Source organism: Aspergillus costaricaensis, assembly GCF_003184835.1.
Source record: "Aspergillus costaricaensis CBS 115574 unplaced genomic scaffold BO79scaffold_28, whole genome shotgun sequence".
In the NCBI taxonomy this organism is placed as follows: domain Eukaryota; kingdom Fungi; phylum Ascomycota; class Eurotiomycetes; order Eurotiales; family Aspergillaceae; genus Aspergillus; species Aspergillus costaricensis.
This window is the reverse complement of record NW_020291828.1, coordinates 19329-36825: the sequence shown is the minus strand read 5'-3', so window position 1 is coordinate 36825 and position 17497 is coordinate 19329. Positions and strand designations below refer to the sequence as shown.

General features: G+C 50.5%; 6 protein-coding genes across 6 annotated transcripts; 4 read left to right on the top strand and 2 right to left on the bottom strand.

Moving 5' to 3' along the window:
• Positions 1-71: 71 nt before the first annotated feature.
• chsD (chitin synthase D) lies at positions 72-2675 on the top strand (the record flags this gene model as incomplete). The annotated part of the gene is made up of 3 exons (XM_025687359.1): positions 72-122; positions 175-341; positions 398-2675. 3 exons carry the CDS (start codon positions 72-74, stop codon positions 2502-2504), a joined length of 2325 nt encoding a protein of 774 aa, XP_025536736.1. The 3' UTR covers positions 2505-2675.
• A 673-nt stretch (positions 2676-3348) lies between these two features.
• On the top strand, positions 3349-6600 carry hsp88 (Hsp70 chaperone Hsp88). The gene is made up of 5 exons (XM_025681461.1): positions 3349-3797; positions 3915-3946; positions 4060-5491; positions 5554-5862; positions 5920-6600. The coding sequence occupies exons 1-5, from the start codon at positions 3723-3725 to the stop codon at positions 6208-6210; spliced, it is 2139 nt and encodes a 712-aa protein (XP_025536735.1). The 5' UTR covers positions 3349-3722; the 3' UTR covers positions 6211-6600.
• Positions 6601-6803: 203 nt separating this feature from the next.
• Positions 6804-8202, bottom strand: BO79DRAFT_199993 (uncharacterized protein). Its single transcript, XM_025681460.1, has 3 exons — positions 8158-8202; positions 7664-8096; positions 6804-7599 (listed from the first exon to the last, which is right to left on the bottom strand). Exons 2-3 carry the CDS (start codon positions 8080-8082, stop codon positions 6876-6878), a joined length of 1143 nt encoding a protein of 380 aa, XP_025536734.1. The 5' UTR covers positions 8083-8096; positions 8158-8202; the 3' UTR covers positions 6804-6875.
• Positions 8203-8860: 658 nt separating this feature from the next.
• On the top strand, positions 8861-9900 carry BO79DRAFT_271565 (short-chain dehydrogenase/reductase). Its single transcript, XM_025687358.1, has 3 exons — positions 8861-9328; positions 9393-9742; positions 9813-9900. The coding sequence occupies exons 1-3, from the start codon at positions 8884-8886 to the stop codon at positions 9879-9881; spliced, it is 864 nt and encodes a 287-aa protein (XP_025536733.1). The 5' UTR covers positions 8861-8883; the 3' UTR covers positions 9882-9900.
• A 320-nt stretch (positions 9901-10220) lies between these two features.
• Positions 10221-11892, bottom strand: BO79DRAFT_271560 (cytochrome P450 monooxygenase afumB; the record flags this gene model as incomplete). The annotated part of the gene is made up of 3 exons (XM_025687357.1): positions 10221-10369; positions 10426-10671; positions 10749-11892. 3 exons carry the CDS (start codon positions 11890-11892, stop codon positions 10221-10223), a joined length of 1539 nt encoding a protein of 512 aa, XP_025536732.1.
• A 402-nt stretch (positions 11893-12294) lies between these two features.
• Positions 12295-17462, top strand: BO79DRAFT_199988 (squalene cyclase; the record flags this gene model as incomplete). The annotated part of the gene is made up of 3 exons (XM_025681459.1): positions 12295-14178; positions 15781-15999; positions 16079-17462. 3 exons carry the CDS (start codon positions 12295-12297, stop codon positions 17357-17359), a joined length of 3384 nt encoding a protein of 1127 aa, XP_025536731.1. The 3' UTR covers positions 17360-17462.
• Positions 17463-17497: the final 35 nt, after the last annotated feature.

The window sequence follows — 17497 nt, the reverse complement described above, 5'->3', positions numbered from 1 at the left end:
TAATACTAGATCTCATAGAAACCTGCAGAGACAACTGGTCAAGCCGAAACGAAACGCCAGCTCATCTCATCATGGCTGGAGAACCATCGTCCGGGTTGTTAGCCGCATGGCCTACTAGAGACGTAGGTTTGAAGTCTTCCCACCGGAAGACGAGTACGCTTACCATGGGCTTAGATCATTTACATTTCTATCTTGGGACCATTGTTGCTTGCAGCGCTACTGGAGTGGTTCCTCTTCCTTGCTGCGTTTATTTACTGTCTGATCAAGGTATATCAGAAGGCCGATCACTGGAGTATTCGAGTTCTCGCAGTCATCATGGCTCTCCTCATCACACTGTGCAGGTGAGCTTGTGTAAGTGCAATGTTTCAAGGATGAAAGTATTGTAACACACATGTAGGGGAATCTTTCTTCCAGTGATGATCGCTATTCTTCCACTACCACCGCAGATCACGCAATTTTTTCCTCGCCAGCTCGTGTCGGTACTTCAATGGTTCGCTTTCTGGGCATTCTCTGCGCTTCTAATCATACCATGGCTATTTTGTGTCAATAGATTCGTGATTCACTCCTTAGGGCGAACCAAGAGGGTGAAGGAGGCTTTAGATGACCGCACCGCACCAAAAACCGTCATTGTCATGCCAGTATACAAAGAAGACCCCCTTGTTCTGATCAAGGCAATTGACTCGGTCGTTAATAGCGACTATCCCAGTTATTGCATTCATGTTTTCTTGTCCTATGATGGGTGCAACATCGATGAACCTTATCTCCATGTGATCAACCATTTGGGAATTCCGATTTCGCTGGAGAGTTACCCGCAAAGCATTGATGTGACATATCATGGGGCAAGGATCACTGTTTCGAGATTCAAGCACGGTGGCAAGCGTCATTGCCAGAAACAAACCTTCAGGTTGATCGACAAGGTATATGCCGACTATCTAAAGCATCATGACGACCTATTTCTGTTGTTCATCGATTCAGACTGCATTCTTGACAAATTATGCCTGCAGAACTTCATGTATGACATGGAACTGAAACCAGGGAGCCAGCATAATATGTTAGCGATGACAGGAATAATCACTTCAACCACAGAGAGAAATTCTCTGATAACTGTTCTACAGGACATGGAATACATTCACGGGCAGCTTGTTGAGCGTACCGTGGAGTCCGGTTGCGGCGCTGTTACCTGCCTTCCGGGAGCACTGACAATCCTACGATTCTCAGCTTTCCGCAAAATGGCGAGATACTACTTCGCGGACAAAGCTGAGCAATGTGAGGATCTCTTCGACTATGGCAAGTGTCACTTGGGAGAAGATCGCTGGTTAACGCACTTGTTCATGATCGGGGCGATTGAACGCTATCAAATCCAGATGTGCACGAGTGCTTTCTGCAAGACAGAGGCGGTTCAGACATTCTGTAGCCTGCTTAAACAACGACGTCGATGGTTTCTCGGCTACATAACTAACGAAGTGTGTATGCTGACCGACGTCAGACTGTGGAAACGCTACCCATTATTGTGTCTGGTGCGCTTCATGCAGAACACAATCCGGACGACTGCATTGCTATTCTTCATTCTGGTAATCTCGATCATAACAACCTCCAGCAAGATCAAGAACCTGCCTGTTGGCTTCATTGCAGTTTCGCTCGGTCTCAATTACATCCTTATGGTTTATTTTGGGATAAGGCTTAAACGCTTCAAAGCCTGGCTCTATCCCCTGATGTTCATCCTGAATCCGTTCTTCAATTGGCTTTACATAGTATACGGCATTTTCACTGCAGGCCAGCGAACGTGGGGCGGGCCTCGAGCTGACGCAGCCAAAGCTGATGAGCATACTACACCAGAGGAAGCGGTCGAGAAGGCTAGGGTCCAGGGGGATGAGCTGAATGTTCAGGTAGACACCTTTCGAACGAAAACAGAAGAGAAAGGCGTTCCCATCCGGCCTTCATCCAAGGTCAATGGTCGCCTCTCGTTTGCGCCACAGCTTCCAGATCGGTATTACGACTATCAAGGCGCTCTGGGGACCAGTCTCGCCAAATACCTGACCCCTCTTCCAGACGTGCCTCGCATCGGCCTCCACCCACATTGCTCATCTGACTCGGTCGCGACATCCGATTCTGGAGGCAATTCAATTTCCTTGCCCCAGAACGTGGAATCCTTGATGAGCGCCGAGGAGCGGGCCAGACTCTCCATGAGTCGCCAGGCGCAGGAAGACACCGGACTTCTACACACACAAGAGGCAGATGGTGGAGAGCGTGGCCTGTATGTGCAATCTTACGAGGACCCGGTAGACAACCGGGCGTATGAAATGCATACCATTGAGTCAGAGAGCAGTTTCCCAAGCAGAAAGCCCCAGGTATCGTCGGATGTTCCACAATCAGGGCTGCAGCACTCTAGGGCCGTTCCTGGGTCTCAGCCCCATGGACACTTGCCACAGCCAAGATATACCAAGCGACCTAGTAGGATTCCGAGGCAGAAGAGGAGTTATATGCAACCAGAACAAATGGTTTGAACCGGAAGGCAGCGCATAAGAATTCCAGCATCGGATTGATTAGTACTGAGCATGAGGGTTGCCAGGGAACAGAGGCCGACTGACCAGGGTATTAGAGCCTGTTTTGAACACACATGCTACTAATGAACTATTTACTTGACTCTCGTTCAGTAAGTGGCTTGTGATCCATCGTCTATTCACATCGATTGTATTCTAATACTCTTTTCTCGCATTATCAAATAAGCCAAAGTTACTATCCTCTGAGGTCATGGATGCGTATGGGGAATTCGTGCCCATTTGGTCTCGATAATCAATAGAGTAAGACAAACGAAGGTTTATCCAATCGAATCGAATTCGCTACGAAGTATGACACATAACATTGGCATACAATGGTCAGATGATTCTCTGTAACAGAGGTCTGCAATCCACTTAGACTGGGAGATACCGACGTGCCAGCTGGAGCAGTCGGTAACATCTCACGCTTGAGAGCTCTATCTATAGAATGTCATACCAACCCCAGTAGCACTGTAGTTGATTGACTGAAAAAAGGGAGTGGCCAAACAGATATGCACGTGATGAGTCATCACAAATGGGAGAAAAACTCTGAACTATCGATAAGCCCCGCCAAAGCGGTCAGGTAAGGGTTCTGCCGGCACTAATGAAGCGGTGAAAGGTGGGAGGCGTCGAGCAGCAGCCAGAAGGTTCGACGAGCGCCCAAAGAAGCCGGTGAAGCTGTGCTGCGATGCTGGTAAGCGCCAGGTTCCTTATTTATTCCTGTAATCCTCCGACCTGGGGGACACCTGCGTTTTATATATTTCTGCATTGATCTCCTCTAGTGTGTTAATTATACGTTATTTTTTAAAACTTTTTTTTTTTTTGCCCAAGTGGAACCCATCGAATTGTGCTTACTGCTTAGACAGATAGTATCTGCCTGACAGATAACTAGTAGTGACTGACGAGCCAGCGGTGCCCACGTTGGAAAATCGACGCCTCACCGCCCGCGAGCTTCTAGTGGCGGGTCCTGCAGTTCTCGCCGTGCAAATTCTCCCCCTCCGTCTCGCTCTTTTCTCTGCCCTCTTTGGATCCTCCCCCAACCTCTCCCCCTCAGTCCCATTCTTCCACTTTTTTCCTCTTTCATCCTCTCATCACTCTTCTACTACTTCTTCTTCTTCCCCCTCTCTCCTCTTTTCTTTCCCCCCACTCTCTTCTCCCCCTCTCTACCTCTTCCTCATCTAGACAATGTCTGTCGTCGGTATAGATTTCGGTGCCCAGAGCACCAAGGTCGGTGTTGCCCGTAACAAGGGTATTGATATTGTGCGTCACTCTATTCCCCTCTGCCCAATTTTCTCTTCCCCCCTCCGAGCGCTGCCCATCCGCTCGTCATTATCAGTCCCAAGTCATTGCTAACTAGTCCATTGTGATGGTTTATAGATCACCAACGAAGTTTCCAACAGATCTACTCCGTGAGTTCGCCCATTCTTTGCTTATCATGAATTTTATGTCGGCGCCATATCAGGTGCCTTCCCAGTACATTAGTATACGAGCCGTGTACTGACTTCGTTTTTCTCCCACACAGTTCCCTTGTTGGCTTCAATGCCCGCTGCAGAGCTCTCGGTGAGGCCGCTAAGACGCAAGAGACTTCCAACCTCAAGAACACGGTCGGCAACCTGAAGCGCCTGATCGGCCGCTCATTCAGCGACCCCGATGTTGCGATCGAGCAGGAGTACACCACGGCTCAGCTTTGCGATGTCAACGGCCAGGCCGGTGCCGAGGTCAGCTACCTCGGAAAGAAGGAGAAGTTCTCGGCTACTCAGCTGGTCGCCATGTACCTGACCAAGATCCGGGACATCACCTCCAAGGAGCTGAAGCTTCCTGTCTCCGACGTCACCATCAGCGTTCCCGCTTGGTTCACCGACGTCCAGCGCCGCGCCATGCTTGATGCTGGTGAGATCGCTGGCCTCAAGGTCCTCCGCCTGATCAACGACACCACCGCCACCGCTCTCGGTTACGGTATCACTAAGCTCGACCTGCCCGGCCCCGAGGAGAAGCCCCGTCGGGTCATGTTCGTCGATATCGGCTACAGCGACTACACTGCCTCCATCGTCGAGTTCCGCAAGGGTGAGCTCAACGTCAAGTCTACTGCCTACGACCGTCACTTCGGTGGTCGCAACTTCGACCGTGCCCTGACCGAGCACTTCGCCGATGAGTTCAAGGAGAAGTTCAAGATCGATGTTCGCACTCACCCCAAGGCCTGGTCTCGTACCCTGGCCGCTGCCGAGAAGATGAAGAAGGTTTTGTCGGCCAACCCTGCCGCTCCCATGAGCATTGAGTCTCTGATGGAGGACGTCGACGTCCGCGCCATTGTTAAGCGTGAGGAGCTTGAGACCATGGTCAAGCCCCTTCTGGACCGGGTCACCGTTCCCATTGAGGAAGCCCTGGCTGAGGCCAAGCTCAAGCCCGAGGACATCGACTTCGTCGAGATGGTTGGTGGCTGCACCCGTGTGCCCGCCATCAAGGACGCCGTCGCCAAGTTCTTCGGCAAGACCCTCTCTTTCACCCTCAACCAGGATGAGGCCATTGCTCGCGGCTGTGCTTTCAGCTGTGCCATCCTCTCCCCCGTCTTCCGTGTGCGTGACTTCTCCGTTCACGACATCGTCAACTACCCCATCGAGTTCACCTGGGAGCAGTCTGCCGACATCCCCGACGAGGACACCAGCCTGACTGTTTTCAACCGCGGCAACGTTATGCCTTCCACCAAGATCCTTACCTTCTACCGCAAGCAGCCTTTCGATCTCGAGGCCCGCTACGCCAAGCCCGAGATGCTGCCCGGCAAGGTCAACCCCTGGGTTGGCCGCTTCTCCGTCAAGGGTGTCAAGGCTGATGCCAACGACGACTTTATGATCTGCAAGCTCAAGGCTCGTCTGAACCTGCACGGTATCCTCAACCTGGAGTCTGGATACTACGTTGAGGACATGGAAGTCGAGGAGCCCGTTCCCGAGGAGGGTGATGTGAGTGATAACCCCAATCCTGATTTCACAAGATGTTCGGATTACTGACGACTGATTATTAGGCCATGGACACCGATGGCAAGGATGGTGAGCAGCCCAAGAAGACTCGCAAGGTCAAGAAGCAGGTCCGCAAGGGTGACCTGCCCATCTCGACTGGCACTACCTCCACCGATGAGTCCGTCCTGAACGCCTGGACTGAGCGTGAGAACTCCATGTACATGGAGGACAAGCTCATTGCCGAGACCGACGAGAAGAAGAACGAGCTCGAGTCCAGCATCTACGAGCTGCGTGACAAGATCGACGGCGTCTACTCCGAGTTCGCCAACGAGGAGGAGAAGGACAAGCTGCGGGCTAAGCTGACCGACACCGAGGTAAGTTTTCACAACGTTCGTTCCAATCTTCGTCACAGAAACTAACGGGTTGTTCAGGACTGGCTCTACGAGGAGGGTGAGGACACCACCAAGTCGGTCTACGTTGCCAAGATGGACGAGATCCGCTTCGTCGCCGGTCCCATCATCCAGCGCTACCGCGAGAAGCAGGAGGCCGAGCGCCAGGCCCAGGAGGAGGCCGCCGCCAAGAAGCGTGCCGAAGAGGAGGCCAAGCGTAAGGCCGAGGAAGAGGCCAAGAAGGCTGAAGAGGAGGCTAAGAAGGCCGAGGAGAAGCCCGACGCTGAGATGAAGGACGCTCCCGCCGAGGGCGAGAAGCCCGCTGAGCAGTAAATTTGCTCGATTGGTAGATAACGGTGAGCCCAGCTGTGGGATCGCAGCTTGATGACAATGTGGTCACGAACAATGCAATCATGTTGAACCCCTTCAGTTGTTTATTACGGATTTCTTTTATTATTTTTTTTCCCATTCCCCTTTACTTTATTCTGGCCGGATGCCGGCACTGTGATGTAGAACGACACGATTTCCCCTTTCAGTACTTGCTTTTCCTCTCCGCGTTTGTTTGTGGTCGACCTGGAGATGCTGGCCTGGTCAAACGGCGGGGGCAAACTGGTAGGGGCACAAAAACTACTAGAGATGCGCCATGGCGATGTGGATAGACCTGCTTGAAAAGTACATGATTGGTAATACAGAATATAGTATCCTTGCACATGCAGATTGGTTGATTTTTTTTTCACATGGTGCTTCTTAGTGTTACACAGTATGGGCCCTGTAAAGTTGAAATTGCTGCCAATATAGTTGTTAGTACTATCGTAAGTGGGAGCGCCACGTATACATCGACAGTGGTACACCAGTCCAATTCACCCGACTTCTTCCCAATGAAGGTGTATAGATTACTGCAACTCCCCAATCTCAAACCATTGTGACTACTACTGAATAACAGAATACCTCCCACCAATACTATATACACCAAATGATGAAACTCTTATCAGCACAATTCATACTTTAAGCACATCACCAAACACCACCTCCCCAGCAAGATCATGCATCAAATCCACCCACAAAAACCTCTTCATGATCTCTCGCAACTCTCCCCACGTCCTGATCCCCACTCTCTCCAACCATTCCCGCAAACATCCTCTCAACCAGAGATCCGTCCCCTGAAACGCTGGCAGCGGCGGCAATGCAAGGATCCCGACCATCAATAGCCAGAGAATGAGCTCCGGGGAATTTTCCCCATCCCCCTCCTCATCCCCAGCATCGTCAAGATGCTGCTGGCATTGTTCCATGAACGACAAGAGATGAGATTGATACGAAGCAGGGAAGAATACAAAAGGCAGTGTCTTGTCTTGCCATTGGAGGAAGGTATGATGGCAGAAGGTGAGGAGACCTAGACGGAAGGTTTCGTTGTTGCTGTTCGGGGGGTAGGGCATTTGGAGAAGACGGTACATTACGGAGGAGAGAGTAGAGGGGATGATATCTGGGGTAAGGCGGCGTTGGGGGGTCTCGGTGATGCTTGTGTTGATCAGGGTGCAGAAGTTTCGGAGGACGTGGAAGGCTGTCTTTAGGGTTGGGTCTAGGTTGAGTTGGGGGAGGAAGAGGTTGTTGGTTTGGTTAGAGGTGGGGTTGAAGATGGTCGGAAATGGAGTGAGTGGTTCGAGGAAGGTGTCTCTGAAGAATATGGGCGTCGTGTTGTTTTGGAGGGCGAGGCCTAGGTCCCATCTGGTGATTGTCAATTAATGTTAGTATAGATTGGATGTTATAGGGAGGTAAGTGGCTCACTTACCTAAACAGCTCGATGAGAATCTTCTGGCTCTCGAATAAGCGCAGACCACCTCGAAGATCCATGATCGTTCGAATCCCCTTCATATGTTTCTGTGCGACCTCGGATTCGCCCATCAGATGCGCTGTCATGGCTAGCATCAGCACAGTGCGTACGGTGAAATCGGAGATTTTCGTCTGGAGATCGACGCCCGTTAGTCTCTCGCGGAGGATCTGCACGCCCTTTGTAAAATGGAGCATGGTCCTGCGATTGGAAAGTAGTTCGTCGGAATGTTGTCGACCGTGGACTGAGCCCATGAAGACTTCTGATGCGGATACGGTGAGATGCAGATATGCGGCATCGGAGCGGATGGAGTCGTGGAACCAGGATTTATCCCTGTAGTCGAATTCAATCAAGAAGCCCAGGGGGAAGAACATTTGCATTGATAGTTTGGCGACTACATGGTATTCGCGTTAGCTACGCAAATGAAAGAGGGGGTTAGGGTAGGGAAGACCTGCATTGTAGTATATCAGCGAAGGTACGGGAATCCACTTGGACGGCGAATTGAGCAAATGATGGATTAGGACCCACTATTAGTTTAGTCGATGGGATGATGTTGGGGTCCTGATATACTTCTGCTGATTGTGGCGATGGAATCTGATCCTGTTGTATGAGGTTGGGCTTTTTCCGTCGGTCGTATCGAGGCCGCCCTTTGTTTATGCCTTGCATTACATGGCTTCGGATGAGTCGACGGGTGCTTCGGTCGGGCTTTTTGTTATCCGTTGATATGATGAAGTGCATGATTGGGTTGAGATAGCTTAGGTTGTATGCGCGATACAGTAGGATGTTGAACGGGGAGCACGGTTGAGATGCTGGGCGATGGTTTGAAATCACGAAATTAGAGTAGGATTATATTCAGGATCTTGATATCATTTACCCGAACAGGAACTTGAAGAGGGTGAAGGGGGGCTTTTTATGGTTGGTTTGTCAGCTGTTGATGCTGACAGGAACCGATGGCGTGTCGCTACTTCTAATATCATTTGCCAATTCCGGTATAGTCACGGCCTTGGTATACTTCCCGCTGGATTCACTTGGTGACACCATCTCTACTATACTATTATCCTTCTTGGGAAGTTGGAAATAAGATAAATACCCCCCTCATGATGTCTCTCATGGTGAGTTTCTCTTCTATTCACAACTACCAGACAAGCCTGGCTCATTCTCACTCCTTCAGAATCCGCACCATGTCCACAGACCGAAAGACCGTCCTCATCACAGGCTGCTCCGATGGAGGCATCGGAGCTGCACTGGCTGAGACCTTCCACGATCACCGTTACCATGTCTTTGCCACTGTGCGCACCCCGTCAAAGGCCCCCAAAACACTCGCCAACTCTCCCAACGCTACCATCCTCACCCTGGATGTGCTGGATTCGAATTCCATCACCAATGCAGTGGAGAAGGTGACCAAAGCCACTGGCGGCAAGCTTGACGTTCTGGTAAACAATAGTGGAGGCAGCATCATCCTCCCCGCCATGGATACCTCAATCGAGGAGGGCAAAAAGCTATTCGATCTGAACTTCTGGGCTCCTTTCGCCGTAACGCAGGCCTTTGCTCCTCTACTGATCAGGTCCAAAGGGTGTGTTGTGAACAATACATCAGTGAATGGAGCTCTTCCGTTTGTCTTTACGAGTAAGTCCAATCCTCTTCTTTAGTCACAGACCTGGCGTTCTCTGACTAATGTACCTCACTCAAGGCATGTACAATTCCTCGAAGGCGGCCTTTATGAGTGCCAGCGAGACTTGGCGTATGGAGCTAGCTCCGCTGGGTGTTCGCACCATCACTCTCATGACTGGTGGTGTGAAGACTAAGTTCTTCGACAATTACGTTCAACGTCAAGTCCCAGAGACCTCATACTACATCGGAGCAAAGGATGCTATTCAGAAAATGGGTGATGGAAGCTTGCAAGATAGCGGCGTTGATAGGTATGCATATGCATCTAAGGTGGTACAGGCAGTGGAGAGGAAGGTGTCAGGAAAGTTGTGGGTTGGTGGAGGCGCTGTCCCTGCGAAATGGGCACTGTGGCTATTGCCGCAATGGGGTGTGGTAAGTATCCTTTCATTGCTTGTTGCAGAGTATCTACTTAGCATCGATAATGTGCTAATTGCTTTGATAGGATTTGATGATGAGGAAAATGTTCCCTGTGTTCGGAACAATCGAAGGTGGACTGAAGAAAGACGCTTAGAGTCGTCAATATCTGCGCGGTGATTATGACTGCGTAGCAGGGGTTGCAAATCGGCCGTACTACTATTTTCAGACTAATGTTTGTGCCTTGTTTTCAGCATATTAATTTCAGCATCTTGGTGCCATTTATATAATCGTCTTTACTTTAGCCTATTCAATAATGGCGTCACCTGACGAGCTTTTGAGGTCCTCCTTATTTGAATCCAGTAATCCATCGCTTCTCACCAGTCTTGCTGTCTTTAAGCAAGATTCATTATATACAGCAGCTCTCGTTCACTATCTCTTTTTCTCACCAGCCAAAGGCCATTGTTCAAAAATGACTACACATGCATGAGGAAGCCTAGCTAAGCCCAACTAGCACCCCATTCTCGTTCTCAAAAGTCATGCTAATCCGTTCCGTCCACGGCTTAGTGTTATAATCCGACACGGTCGAGAAGGTTTGGAATATGCGGGCCACAATGTACGTGAGAACAATCATAGCATAATGCTCTGCTCTTGTGTTAGCGAGTGCATCCTGGGAATCACCATAACTGAAGGGGACTTACGGCCGGGGCAGATTCTAGGACCCTTGTTGAACGGAATATAGCCAGCCATATCCCCACTTAATTGTTCCCATCGTTCTGGACGAAACTCCCCAGGATTCTCGCCGAAATCCTGCCCTAAGCGATGCCTAGCCCAGGTGGAAAAAACCACAATGTCTCCTTCCATGACAAGAATCGGCGCGTCACCATGAGCTCCACCTCCAGTTGGCAATGTTGAATTCTTGTTTGCCACTCTCGCGTTCAAGACAACTGGGGGAAATAGTCTCATCGCTGGAATACTATGTTAGTGCATAGTAGAACTCAGATGGCCAAAAGAGGTGTCGAACCTTCTTGAAGGACCCAGCGGACATAATGCAGTGTCCCGAGCTGTCCCCATGTCGGAGGGTTTGATCCAATGGTGTCAATGATGCTTGCTCGCAGCTTATGCACCACGCGCTCATTCTGAGCAAGGCAATAGAAAAGTCCCGACAGTGTCGTGCTCATGCTATCATTTGCGAGCAGAATACTCAAAGCTTGATCAGTAAGCTGTGGTGCTCCACCTATATCCATTTGTGGTTTGAGCGTAGGCCACTGTTCCGTCTCCTTGTCAACTCTGCCTTGTCTTTCCAATCCTCTAATAACGCAGTTCATCACATATCCTCGTGCGTTCTTGCAAGCCTTTAGAAAGCTTCGCTTGGGCACTAAATGTCGAAGTGGGCCACGGAAGCCATCTTGCACGATTCTATTCTTAACAAGAAGAAGGTCCTCGAAGAATTGCTTCTTCTCTTGAGACTGGGTGGGGCTGAGAGCATCAACAGACTCTCCTAAGGAGAACAAGGTCTGCATGTCTAAAGACAGGCCAAACGCGCAGGACTGGATATCGAAGGATTGTCCATCCGGAGGGACGTGCCGAAGAAAAGCTTGAAAGTGCTGCTCACACAGGCTAAGATCGATGGCCTTACGAAGGTTGGAGAGCCGACTTCGCAACTGTTCCCGGCTTATCTTCCAGCCCGCACCGTCAAGGGTGAATATGCCATGTGGTGTGATTGGCTCAAACAAAGGCCTTCGCAACGGAGAACTATCGAAGTCGACAAATGCCGTGGAAAGCAGATGTTTGATATTGACCGCGTTGCAGGTAAATAGCAGCCGAAATCCTAAGACATTGGAGACATAAGTCTCCCCATATCTCTCGAAGAGTGCATTTGTATACGAGAGAGATGTTCGGCGGCGAAAATGGTATGCTAACTCGATTGACTTGGCGATTCCGAAGATGTCATACCAGAAGCGGTCGCTTTCGTTGGGCGGCTTCTGGCAGCCATGAAGTTGTTCAAATCGTCGCAATCTTCGGCTCCGGTAGCATTTATTTACCAAGAGGGCAATCGTGACACCAAGAGCCACCACAGCCAAAGCCAGGTGAAGGCTATCTGGGTAGGAGAGTCTGGGTAGCAGGAGTGCTGTCATGTTTGAAACGGTCCTTTGGGCATCCTGCATGGTGACAAAGCAAGGACAAAGCAGGGCCCATATGCTGACAGACGGCAGTTACCCTGGGTAATACTACTTAGTAAGTCATGCTCATATGACTAGCCTATCAAGGGACTGAGTATTGCATGTGAACAGGCCTGGGTTCCTTAACGGTAGTCAACAGGGGGAACAAGGAGGGCGAAAAAGGGAAGCCGCGCCCTAATATGCGACCCACCAATTTCCATGCTACTAGGATGCGCTAAACATGCTCGACTATTATAAATTTGCATAGTGTCTCCTTACCGCAGGCCTAGAGATTCGATATGGCTCATTTCTTCATGCTGTCTGACAGACCCTTATCTGCTACTACTACGACTACAACATCTTGATAATTCCTTTTTTCACTTTGAAACGAACTACGACTTTGTTATGATGACCTCGAGAAAAGAAGGCTACGAAGAAGGGGTAACATCTGAGAAAGAGCAACTTAGTTCCGATGTAGAGCATACTCTGAAGCTTGCCAACGATTATGCTCTTGGTTCAATATGCTCCGATGGGCATTGGTGCGGGGAGTTGAGGTCCAATGTCACTATCACGGCTGAATACATCTTCCTTCGACATGCTTTGGGCCTAGACTTGAGAGCCGATAATGCGGCTTACTGCCGCTATATACTATCACAGCAGAACTGCGATGGCTCATGGGGCCTAGCACCTGAGTATCCAGGTGACGTATCGACCACGACTGAAGCCTACTTAGCACTCAAGTTGCTGGGAGTGAGTCCAGACATGCCGGCCATGCAACAAGCCCGTGCATTTGTTCTCAAAGCAGGCGGCGCTGAAAAAGTTCGCGTTTTCACTCGCATTTTCCTGGCAACCTTCGGATTGTTTCCATGGGATGCAGTGCCCCAGCTGCCCGTGGAGCTAATTCTTTTGCCTTCCAGTTGTCCAATCAACATGTATACTTTAGCGTCTTGGGCCCGAGGAACCATTGCCCCGCTGCTGATTATCTGCCACCATCGGCCCGTGTACGCGCTACCGGAGGACTACCTAGATGAGCTATGGCTCAATCCGACGGACAAAATGGTGCCGTATGGCTCATCACTCCGGGATCTGCTGTGCCAAGGAGACTTCACTGGACTTGCATTTAGTGTCGTGGATAACTTGCTTTACTACCTGAATGGTCTCCGTTCCGTCCCTTTGCTCCGATCCTACGCCCGACGAAAATGCCTACAGTGGATCCTCGAGCGCCAGGAGCCCACTGGTGACTGGGCTGGGATCTTTCCTCCGATGCATGCCAGTATTTATGCGTTCGTGTTAGAGGGCTACGAGCTGGATGACCCTCCAGTCCGCCTTGGAATTCAAGCATTGGAAAACTTTGCTTGGGAAGATGAGACGGGCAAACGGATCCAAGCATGTGTTTCTCCCGTGTGGGACACAGCATTGATGTCGATCGGGCTGTGCGATGCCATGTCGCCCGATAAGCACGTCCTCCAGCAGGCCATCACTTGGATCCGGAATCGCCAATTGCTGAAGCCCTGCGGGGACTGGCGGATCTACCGCCCTAAGCTAGCCCCCGGAGGGTTTAGCTTCGAGTACGAGAATAGCCACTATCCCGATGTGGACGACACCGCGGCCATCATTCTGGCTCAGCTGAAGCAGGATCCCCAATCTGTCGCTTCGGACTCTGTGATTGCAGCTGCAACATGGATCCTCGGCATGCAGAACCCTGATGGCGGCTGGGCCGCCTTTGACGTGGAGAATGATAAGCTGTTTCTGAACAAGATTCCCTTCAGTGATATGGACAGCTTGTGTGACACCTCCTGTGCCGACATTACTGGGCGGATTCTGGAAGCCTTCGGATTGATGATGAGACGTGAATCGAAAAAGCCCGTCCTTTCTCCAATGTTACGGCATGCATGCACTCGGGGGATCACATACCTTGCATCCACACAAGAGGCCAACGGAGCCTGGTTCGGACGATGGGGGTGTAATTACGTCTATGGGACGTCTCATGCCCTGTGCGGATTGGCTTACTACATGGAAGATGACAAGCGAGTCAGTGGGCTAGTGGCGCCGGCGCTTCAGTGGCTAAAATCCAAACAAAATGACGACGGCGGTTGGGGCGAACCGCTACTATCCTACCAAACAACAGGCACTCAGCTGCAGCAGCAATCAACACCATCACAGACTGCATGGGCGCTAATGGGACTATTGGCCCACCTTCCCCTCATTGACCCTGCTATTGAGCGTGGGATTCGGTGGCTGGTATGTTCACAACAGCCAGAAAAGGGCATTGGAGCTTCCTGGCCCGAAGCGGTCTACACGGGAACAGGATTTCCCAATCATTTCTATCTGGGCTACGACTACTATCGGCATTATTTTCCCATGATGGCCCTTGGGCGCTACTTGCAGGCGAGTCGGGTTCGCGCCTGAAGATGCCGCAAGGAGGTGATCGCAGCCACCCGATCGATCACATGCGTCTGTGTTTCTGGGAAATCCTGTAAAAACCATGTAAACAGAGACTTTGTGGCGATATATTGATTATGAATTCAAGTTGATTGTTTACCAATTGTTTACCAGCGCAATCTTGAACAGTATTTACATCTCTGTAATACACTTTTATACTTCGATCATTTCCCAATACGTCCTTGCAGCATGGTAGCAGCGCAACCTTAAAAGCAATTAGCTAAACTGTAGGAAGTTTCTTTCTTTTTATTTCCAGCACTGCCGGCATGTGTCCAAACCTAAGATAAACTTTCATCACCGTAACTATTCTTTAGGAATTAGACTTTTTCAACGCACATGCAGAAATACTGCATCATGACCAAGAATCTTGAACACCGGATCAAGATAATACTCACGGATTTGTGACGGATCCTATCGTATCATGCATGAATGAATGAGAGAGACATTCTTGATAAAAGCGAGACAAAGGCCCAGCCATTGTTGCCACCAGTTTGAATTTGTTTAATTAGTTAGCCGAGCTGAGTCGGCATAATGCAGCCAGATAATCCTGGTATATACTCGGTAATATGCCCCTTACTACTAAAGCGATCGGATATTAGTCCCGGGGGTGGATTGGTAGCACATGACTCGATGAAAAACAAGGAATCTCGAGATATTCCGCATGAGACACGTAGCACAAATACTGGTTTGTTTGTCTGTTTCCTCGGATTCAAATCGGGATTTGACTGAGCAGACTAAAACTTGGAAGTCGGTCTAGTGGATGTGGATCGTATCTGCATACTAGTACTCCGTTTCCTTGGTCGGGATCACAAGGGGGTCTGTCTAGTCGGATGGATTTGGTGGGTGCTTCTTAGTATAGGATACGTACTAGCACTTGAGCTAGCAGGGCTGAAGGGCTGAAAAAAAAAAATGACTTTCCTGCTCCGTGTGGTTACTGGTTATGCAGTAGTGGGACTGCGAAGGATGGTCCAGATGTGAATCGTGAGGCACTTCCTGAGTATCATTGGTTTTTGGTAGGTATGCTGTGAGACATTGTAGATTGGGACAGACTCTTCAGTGGGCTGCAAGTATCTCGAGGGGGATCCTGCTCTGCGGGGGGCGAGTGGGGCGTGCGGCTGAGGTGCATGATCGTGCTGGATGAAGTTATCTTTTCGTCACATTCTCCCTTCCTTCAAGTGGATTAAGTTAGATCGATTGGATAATTGGATGATTGAGAACGGGACGGAGCGCATGTGTTTGCTTCCCCTCCTGTGGAACTCCGAGCTTTGCTCCTGCCCTCCTTGTGTGACTGCCGTAATGGAGATGAAGATGAAGACGAAGATGAAGATGACAGTTCGTGCAGAAAAGTAGAGAGACCGGGGGTTCCTTGACATGCCCTCTCTTTCTCTGCATCCCCCTCCCCCTTCCTTCTTTGGCTCTCGCCTTGCACGACATCCCAACATCATGATGGAGTTTTTCTCAAACTTCAGTCGGGCCCGGCCAGCAACTGTGCCCACTGACAAGGTTGTCCCTCTACGGTATTGGGATGACCTGGACTATCTCCGTCGTCTCTGCCATGATTTCACCTTCCGTTTTGACGACGTACTGGACGCCTCCAAGCTCGATGCTGCTCTGGCTCGTTTGACAGAGATTGGAGACTGGAGCCAGTTGGGAGCTCGTCTGCGCCTGAATGTATGGTTATGAAGATCCTTCCCATCCATCAAACCAGTTCCTGCCAGGATTGATGAGGCTAACGCTCTGTCCAATCCAGGATCAAAATCGCCTTGAATACCACATTCCCGCTGAGTATACCAAAGCGCGGCCCGCATACAACTTCACCACCACCGAGTATGGGTTGCGTATCTCCGAGCACGGACTTGGTAAACAGCTACCAAAATCGGGCCAAGATCAATCGGTTCTTTCGCCTTCGCCTGCTGTCTTCGCTCCCATTGTCCGCCATGCGGATAGTCCTCATAAGTTGGCTGACTGGATATACACCGACCGGCCACAACTTCATATCCATGTTTCGGTCTTTCAGGACGCGACTCTTGTGACGGTCAGCTATGTTCATACTCTGTTCGATGCTATTGCGAGGTCAACATTCTTCAACGCGTGGATAGCTGTTCTGCGGGGTCGAGAAGACGAAGTACCGCCTTTCATCCCTTTCGAACATGACCCTCTGCGCACACTGGGTACAGAAGCCCCGGTGAAGCCCTATAGTAACTTTGACCGCGCTCTTAGCGGACTTAGCCTTGTGATATTTGGGCTGCGGTATCTATGGGAGCTGTTCTGGTATCAGCAAGAGGAGGAACATCCCATTCGCCTACCAAGACGATGCGTGGAACGGCTGAAGGAATCCGCTCGGAAGGAGCTTGCTGCGATGAGCCCCGATAATGAGGACAAGGCGCCCTTTCTGAGTGAAGGTGATGTCGTAATGGCGTGGTGGGTGAGGACTATTGTCACCGCTCTGAATCCGGCGCCAGATCGAACCATCATGGTCATGAACGTCTTCAACGTATGGGCGCTCTTTGAGGAGTGGTTCCCAACTGGCGGCGCGGGATTCATTGGTAACGCCTTTTTCTATTCCTACACGCTGCTAGTTGCAGGCCAGGTGATTCAGGATGCTAGCCTCGCATATGTGGCGTCCAAAAACCGTAAAGCCCTCATGGAGCACCGGACAAAGGAACAAGTTCAAGCCATGACATCCATGCAGAGGGCATCGTTCACTCGGACACCACCAGTTGTCGGAGATGCCAATTTGCTATTCATGGCATGCACGAATCAGCACAAGGCCAGGTATTTCGAGCTGGACTTTTCGGCTGCCGTGGTGGCCCCGGGAGTGCCTCTGAGCGAACGGCCCCATGCTCTAGGTAGACCGTCGTATATCAACGACATCGAGACCTGTCAGGGGTACCCGACCCGGAACGTAGTCAGAATCATTGGGAAGGACGCGGCAGGAGATTACTGGCTTTTGTTCAAGACTCGACCAGGCGCGTGGGCAGTTATCCATAGACAGTTGGTGGCGTTGCTGAAGCTGGATGAGAAAGAATGATGTATGTCAAGCCAAATAGTTAGTTAGTACGAGAAGCTTGAGACCAGTGGGTCTGGATATGGAAAGAACTATGTGAATGCTGTGACCCACATAGCAATCGCATATAATCCAATCCATCTTTGTCGATCGCCTTTTAGT